At 46.5% G+C, this 8,200-nt stretch overlaps 1 protein-coding gene across 2 annotated transcripts; it reads right to left on the bottom strand.

The window, feature by feature from the left end:
• Window positions 1–287: 287 nt before the first annotated feature.
• On the bottom strand, window positions 288–7,978 carry PPP1R3B (protein phosphatase 1 regulatory subunit 3B). Of its 2 annotated transcripts, XM_006916345.3 has the most exons (3): window positions 7,696–7,781; window positions 6,867–6,969; window positions 288–1,738 (listed from the first exon to the last, which is right to left on the bottom strand). In XM_006916345.3, the coding sequence occupies exon 3, from the start codon at window positions 1,711–1,713 to the stop codon at window positions 856–858; it is 858 nt and encodes a 285-aa protein (XP_006916407.1). In that variant the 5' UTR covers window positions 1,714–1,738; window positions 6,867–6,969; window positions 7,696–7,781; the 3' UTR covers window positions 288–855. The 2 variants fall into 2 exon arrangements, with proteins under 2 accessions (XP_006916407.1, XP_006916406.1); XM_006916344.3 differs by lacking the exon at window positions 6,867–6,969 and having other exon boundaries at window positions 7,696–7,978.
• Between the last annotated feature and the right edge of the window lie 222 nt (window positions 7,979–8,200).

Genomic DNA, 8,200 nt, shown 5'->3' with positions numbered 1-8,200 from the left:
GTACTTAGAAAGCTCCCCCAAAAGCCAAGAAGAGAAGCTAAAAGTGTCCCACTCATGACTGTCCTGCTTGTCATAAGCCAGCAATCTGTAACACTGCACAGGAGCCAGTTACTTTCGATAACTGGTGTGGTGTTCTCCACTGGAATACATATGGGGGGTCCGAAAGAGGAAATGCTTGTCTCATAGGCTGATTTGTCTTTATTATCTTTTATTATCTTTTCCTGAACATCAGATGAACTGTTGAAGAAAAACGCAACTTGTCTCATAGGCTGATTTGTCTTTATTATCTTTTCCTGAACATCAGATGAACTGTCGAAGAAAAACGCAAAAAAAATGCACAGAGATAAAGTAGGAAGTACGTGTAGACATGGAACAGCAGCAACAGGCAGGAAGGGCCTGGCTGGGTGGAGAACACCCAAAGGTGAAGAGCAAGGGTCCAGTGCAAGGTGGTTGGGGATGGAGTGACATTCAAGGGAAGAGGAGTGGCTCCTCCAGACAGCCCAGGCACCCTTCCGATTGTGTCGCTGTCAAGCCACCACCCTTCGGCATCGCCAGCACAGCCTGCAGGCCTGGTTCCTGTGCAGACCCTTTCTGCCGCCATCCCGTTCAGGCCCTGTGGCCGCCACAAGTGCCAAACAGACCCACACAGCAGAGCCACTCTGAGTGTGAAACCAGTTCTGTGATTGAAGCCTGGCTGGATTTGCTTGTTTAAGAAAAAAGTGAATAGGATCCCTTCTTTTCAAAAGCTGTGCCTGATGGCAGTTCGGCGATTCTCTTGGCTTCCATCTTCATCCCATTGTGACTACAGCTAGGCCTGTCTGCACCCACTCAGCCGTGCTCCATCACATGCAGTCACTAATAGTAGGGACCTAGCTTTTCGTATCCTAGATAACTAGGCCACTCCGGAAACAGACCGTAGGAACACCGAGGGCTTCCAAACTGGTCAAAGGATATTCCAAAATCTGGTCCGTTTTGTGATTCACCTGTTCCCTGAGTAGATATTAACTCAGCCCGGATGATCCGGTAGTTTTTGCCTTTGTTGCTGTCCCAGTACGTCTGTCCGTTGCACTCATAGCACACAGCAAACTCCATTCTTTCATAAGATTGAATTTTCTCAGGTAAGCGAACATCAAAGGAGAATGTGTCCCTGTCTGAACTAGAGTACGTGTCCTTCACATACCAACAGGGAAAGTCTGTGAAGCTTTTCCAAGTGTCAAATGTCATTCTTATTTTCACCGTCTTCTCAAACGCAAGGTTCTGCACCTTCACTGTGCCTGCAATTGCTTTGTCCTTCAGTACACAGTTTTCAAGGCAGACGTGGTCGGTCTGAAGCCGATTTCTAAAGTCTAAGTAATCTGCAGAAGGCTGAGAAAAATCCAAAACAAAGCTCTCGCTCTCTGCTGTCGTCAAACTCACAATGTTGTCTAGGAGCTTAGTGATGTTAAATGGAATATCTAACGGGTCATCAAATTCTGAGAACACTTTGACCATTGTCAGGGCCAGTCCCTGGTTGTCTGCGAAGGACACTCGCTTTTTCACCTTTTTCTCCTGGACGGTTGGGGCCACCACTCCACTGGCTTCATTCTTGCCGCTCAACTGGATACAAGGCCTCAGAGGTTTGCTTGGCTTTGATGAGATCTTGAAGGTGAACCTCTCTTTACGCAAGGAAGGAGCCATGCAGCTGTACCTGTACTCTATGTCCACAGCCATCATTGGGTTAGATGAACAGGCTAGAACCCTGGCAAAAGCGGGACAGAAAGAAAGAGCGATGAGATCAGAATGATGTTTAGACTCAACAGGGACAGGATCTTCATCTCCACTCACATGGCTACAGTTCAGTATTATTAACTCAAGTGTGGTCCAGCACGACCTTGATTTCAGGGGACATTAAGAGTGTGAAGTGGGGGTAAAAAGAGGTGCAAGGTTAAAACAAACAAAAAAGTATGAAGCCACTGGTCTTAACACTAAGGACACAGGTTTATCTGTCAGGATTTTTTAGGGCCTTCAGTATGCTAATGTGCCATGGGGATTAATAAAAGAGCATACTGTTTGCAGCACTTCTCAAACTTATCTGACTAGGGAACCTGATTTTTATGGAGCATCTTAGAGAACACATGTTCTGAGGAACATACTTTGGAAAATATGTTCCAATAAAAAGCAATTCATCTCATAAATATTGATTGGTGCTTACTATATGCCAGGCATTCTGCTAGACACTGGGATTCAATAGTGAAGACAGACACAAATCTGCTTTCATTAAATGAACAGATTTTTATATTCCAGTATATCTTTCTTTAAAAAAAAATCCAGCAATTTAACATTTTTAAACCTTTCATATAAGTAAATGTTTTTTTTTCCCCTACAGTGAAGAGAGCCTCTATAAGAATACACAGCAAAGAGAATCGTTCCAAAGATTAGGTTAAATCTGACTTCATAAAAACTATATTTTTCTGAAGTAAAAAAATAATTAAAACTGAAAGATTGAAGACAAACCGGGAAAATATTTTACAAAAAGCATAACAGCAAAGAGGTAATACCTTAATAGGTAAAGAGTCTTACAAAACAATAACGAAGTCAAATATTCCACACAGAAAAATGAGCAAAGAGAATAGAAAATTCATGAAAGATATTTAAAAGTGACCCATAAATATGCAAAATGTCCAATCTTGTAAGTAATTTAAGATATTTAGATTGGAAAATGATGCCTGCTTTTACCTATTGAAGTAGGAAAGAATTTTAAGAGATAATATAAATACTAGCATTAGTCCAAATTGACTCAGCTTTTCTAAATGTTCTTATCATTTTTGGTTCTAATATCATATGCAGGTATTTATCTTAGGAAATAATTAAAAGTACGCAGAGGTTAATGTACTAAAATGTTCAAAGCAACACATAACGGGGAGGGGGAGGGGTAGAAAATAGTCTAAATAACCAATAACAGATATTTGGTTAAATCAAGTGTGCCACATTCATGTGATAAAATTTTATATCATCATCAAAACCACTATTTGCAGAAAGATGTGAATGGCATGAAAAAAATAACTTTTAATGTAAAAAAATGGAGAGGATAAAATTGTACATAGAGACCAGACTTATGGGGAAAAAATATTATGTATATGCACAGAAAAAAGACTAGAGAATACTTAAAACTGTCAGAATATCTAGTTGATGGGATTTCAGGAAATTTGTTTTCCTATTTTATTGCTTTGTATTTTCTTATACTTTCTAAAATAATATCCCTTCTGTTATCAGAAAAAAGTGAATCTAAAAAAAAAAAACCTCAAATATTTTAAGATTGGCCAAAAACACATCCAACACAATTGCCTCACTAAAGCTGAGCAATTTTTTATCATTCTAATTACTATAGCAAATTGGCGTTCTGATTTGACAGTTACAATGGGCTAATTGAGAAGTCAGTGATGAAACCAGGATTAAAATCTCTACTCTGAGAATCACTGAACACAGGATCCAGATTAATTCCCAAACATCTCTCCTGTCACTACGTCAAAGGCGTAGGTATGTGGCAAAGCGTTGGGGTGCTTGTTCCCAGGCCTTTCCTAGTTCCTACCCTGGGGTTGGGGTGGTGGGGTGTTGATGGTGGTAGCTAAGAAGTGACAGGCAAAATGTTGCTCACCTTCTGACAAGAGCTGGGACCACTGGTTTGGTCCAATAAATAATATCTCATTTTGATTAACCAAATATGTTGAAAAAAATGAGAAAGGATAAAGACATAATGGGTTTGATCTCATTTTCTGAAAGAAGTATAGCACTTCCCTAGGATGCAGGAATCACTTAGTGATGACCAACTGAAAAAACACACACATTGAGAAACAAATAAAACAATAAGTTATAGCCATAATGTACTTATCTAACAATTCATTTTAAAGGACATTTGTCTTAATGTTTCCTCTCTAACAAAGTCAAAAGATGGAAACTTTTAGGGGCAAATCTGCTTCATATTATCTGTTCTTGTATCCACGCAAATGTTCTGGAAAGGAGAGTTCTGACTGAATTGAGCAAGATAGCTTAAAAGAGGGTCAGTGGGTTCACCAACAGATTCGAGGTAAAAAACCCTAAACTTACAAAGTACTTGAATTTCAGTTTTTCCTTGTCCATTGCAAAACTTTGTTAGAATGTACTGGAATTATACCTCCAGCTCTAACTTTAACACAGTTAGTTTGTTTTTTACTAAATACGGATGAAAAAAAACAAATAGGGAGCAAAGCCTTGCATCTTGGCCTCTTCTACTCTGTCTACTCTTGACAACCTGGATATGAACTGAGGGAGAGGTTCCTCCTTGGCCACAACAGCTTCCTCTTCCCCTGAGTCAGCACAAGGTCAGCTGCAAGTTCTCTCTGCCTGGCCGACTAGCCCACAAACCAACCTCATACGTGCTTTCCTGCACGACTTTAAAGCAGTTCATTAGAAAAAGACTGAGCAATTTACGGTATATTGTGGAAACAGAATCTTAAAATAAGGGGATCAGTTAAAGAATCTGTACACTTGCAGCTGACTAAAGTCACTCTCAAGTTTTAATCCTGCAGGTTAAAAAGACTTAGTTGAAGAGCTGGTAAAAGTTACACTGGACCCAGTGCTGTAAATTTGCCCAAGACCCCTCTTACTACCAAGCTGTAAGAACAAGTGGTACTGGGGGTCTGGAGGTGAAGTTCTAGTCAGAGCCAGAGCTAAATAAACAATTCCATTGGCACTTTCTCGGCCCTAATCGGTTTTGTAACATTCTTCCATGAAAGGCAAAAGTACGGTTAACCACCTGGTGGCCCAAGGGTTACTGCCCCAGGGGCATTGCACTAGCAACCCTGCCCAGAATCCTTTTACTTTCTGCATGTACCATAACTGGAGGTGACGACATTAACCCCTGGGGCCTCAGTCTAGGATATGATCTGACCATTCACCATTTTGCCTATCCTCATGTAGATTCCAGTTTTTATTAACTGGAACATTCTCCAAGAATCAGTCACCCAAGTGCTGATTTCCTATAGGGCTTCCTGACCCTCTGCTCCAGAATTCTCCAATGGACTGTGACAGGGATGACCATTGCCCAGAAGTAGTCTTAGCAACAGAGACATACAAAGTGATAGTTTCCTAAGTCTCTGAAAGAAAGGCACCTGGACAAGTATTTTATCTTCAAATGGTATGAAAATGATCAGTTCCAACACAGGATGTACCAGGCTGTACTCAGGCCCCCTCCTGCTGCTCCAGCCCCTTCCCTCATCCAGACACCCAGGTTGTCAAGATATGATATGAGTCACCAGGCTGGCCAGGGGAAAAAACCGAACAAGAAGATATGAATACACATTTGACCTAGCACAGCGTGACACAGGACGTGGATACAAGTTCGTTGCAGGACAGGATCATGAGAGTCGAGTAGCTGTTTCCCAGACCAGTAAGGATGCTCAAAAACTTTGCTTCCAAATAGATGCCTGAGATCAATTTGGCCCCACGAGGGACTGGGCCATGCCCATGGGTAGATTTCAGTGTTCTGGTCAAGAGGGGACAACTCTAACACTCAATGAAAATTGGAAAGAACAAAGATAGTTTTGCATAAATACTTTCCCTGTTCCACTGGTGCCAAAAACAAAAAACAGAAAAACCACACCATCTCAAGACAGCTAGCCAGGGCTAGATGTCGTGGTGATTTTTCTTGTGAAAACTATAGGCTTGTACAGAAAATAACCCCATGACCTTCATAGTTTCAGGCAGCTGAGCTACTGACTTTCTGGCTGTGCCTTTTTTAAAAAGTATTTTTTTTTTGTATTGAGGCCAAGACATTTCCCCCCGCTCCATTCCCTTGTACTTTGATAAGCAAAGACGGAAAAATAAAATGTACCAACAACCCTTCACCCCCCAGGAACACTGAAACTCCATTAAGTAAGCAGCCAAAACCAGATTGTAATTTTTTTGAAGACATGGCCATCTACCCCCTCAGCATTCCTTTATCCCCTCCCAAAAGGTTTGGTTGACACAGTATGACATCTTTCCCTTTGTACTCAGACCTCAGGGCCCTTATTCACAGCCTTAAAAGCCACTTGTACTCCTCCATCGTGTCACCATTATCCAAAGCATTTTTGAGATTAATATCTGTGGATGAGGCTGCATATTATAGAAACAAGATAAGTTCAATGGCACAGTCCCAGCCATCCAAAAATGTCCAACGGGAAACACAGACCACTGACCCATGCATGCCTCCACCTAGCTGTGTCACTTGGTGCAAGTCACTCATTCTCTCTGGGCTTGAGCTTTCTCCTCTGTGGTTCCTTCTAGCACTGACATTCTTGGTTGCTAATATTGCCCGATGGTCCTCCTCTTCCTACTAACTTTCCCTGAATACCTCAACTTTACTTTTGTGGTAAGGCCTCCAGCTGGCTTTGCTTCGGTCTTGGCTCCTGGACAACCGTGCCAAATGAACCATTTCCTTTTCTCCTCCGCACCCCAGCTCAAAGCCCTAATGCTCTCTTCTTCTGGACCCTAGGTCTCCCAGGGAGGCCTGGCCACACAAACCACAGGCTCCAACACCTTCTAGCAACTCTCCACGTTCCCAAGTCAAGTCTTTCCCCAATTTTCTCCTCTTCTGCAGGAAACAATGCCATGACGGGCCCCAAATCTTCTCGTCTGTTGTTCTGGGCCCTCTACACCCTCTTTTGCAGCAAGTCTCTCCTACACCTCTTTCTCTGAGTTCAAAAGGGTGGCATGAACCCAGTGCAGGGGTCAAGGGGAGGCAGGCTATAGCGTCCAAGCTGGATGATCCCACAGGTCACCCCGACTCGGCCCTTCTCTGTATAGCCTGGCCCGGCTGCACCCCGCCCCCAACGATTCCGCGAGCCTCCTTCCCCCAGTCGGGCACCCACCTTTGGGGCCGCGGGGTTGCCCCCTCCCCAGCTTGTTCGCTGCATCGGAGAGCTCAGAGGAAGGTGGCAGGGGAGGCCGCCGCCACCGGACTACGCTTGGTTCCTGGAGGAGGAGGTGGAAGAGGAGGAGGAGGAGAAGGCGGAGCCCAATTACACCAAGGCGGGGTGGCGGGGTAGCGGGGTAGCTCCGGCCCGAGCGGCGCCGCGCGAGCGTCCCCGCGCGGCCGCCTCGCCCCAGCCTGCCCGGGACAGCCCCAGTCTGGGGACTGGGGGCTGGGGGTGACCCGGCTCCTCGAGCCCGCAGCCACAGTGGCGCGCCAGGTCCCATCGCCCTCGGGGGCCTGAGAGACAACCAAGTGTGTTTCCTTGAGTTTTACAAGGAACTCGAGGCCGGGGAAGAGGCGAAGCGACTTTTCCTTGTGCTCTAGACCCCACCGCCCAGCTCCGGAGACACCTTCCAGAAGTGTCCGGTCCCAGGCTGGAAACGCCTTGTGCCCGGTTCGAACCAGGCACAATAGGAGACAAGGGTATCTGGGGTCCCAGCCCCAGACCCCACCCCACGCCCGTCACCCCTCGCGGCGGGGACTGCGCCTCAGTGGAACACGTGGGTCCCACCAGGCTCCATTCCCACCTGTCGTCCCTGAATTGCCCTCTCCATGTAGAAGCAACAGCTTCCTGGAGCCCGTCTAGCGTGTTCCACCCGGAGTATAACTGCAAGTTGGACGAAGAAAGTGTAGATGGCAAGAACCAAACAGGGTCTTCACTGCGCGCCCCTCGCCGCCGTTTCTGCGGCCTTGCACTTGGACTGCAGGACTTGGGGAGGACGTACCTGGTACAGCTCATAAGGCAGGAGGTGCAGAGGCACGAGCCGGCGGCAGCATGCGCGCGGGGGTAGCAGGGGCAGCGGGGGTCACAGCAGGAGCGGGGGCCGGGACTCAGGTCCGCTCCCTCCGCGGGCAGCCGCATCCGTCCGTGCGCAAGAGCATCCCGCTCGCCTCCTCCCTGCTGCCGGCTACCCCAGACTCTGGCTACCCGCCGTCGCGCTGCTCCCTTTAACTTTCCGGCCACCTCGCCTTTCTCGGGACGCCATCCCAGACCCCCTTTCACGTGAACGCCCCCCGCAGCCAATGGGCGTGCCCGGGACGCGAGCTGTGGACCAATGGCCGTGGAGCCGCGGGTCCGGAGAGCACCTCTCCTCCACGTGATCGGCTGAGTGCCGGGAGAGATAGGGCTGCAGTCCAGGGCCTGGGAAGGGCGGTGGGTCAATATTTCCTCAGAAGCCCGGGGACTGGCACCAGGGGGCAGAGGCACTTTCCAACAGAAGAGCATCCCAT

This window comes from Pteropus alecto, unplaced genomic scaffold (assembly GCF_000325575.1).
Source record: "Pteropus alecto unplaced genomic scaffold, ASM32557v1 scaffold24, whole genome shotgun sequence".
NCBI classification, from domain to species: Eukaryota; Metazoa; Chordata; class Mammalia; order Chiroptera; family Pteropodidae; genus Pteropus; species Pteropus alecto.
Note: the sequence above shows the minus strand (reverse complement) of the source record. Positions and strands in the feature narration are given on the sequence as shown.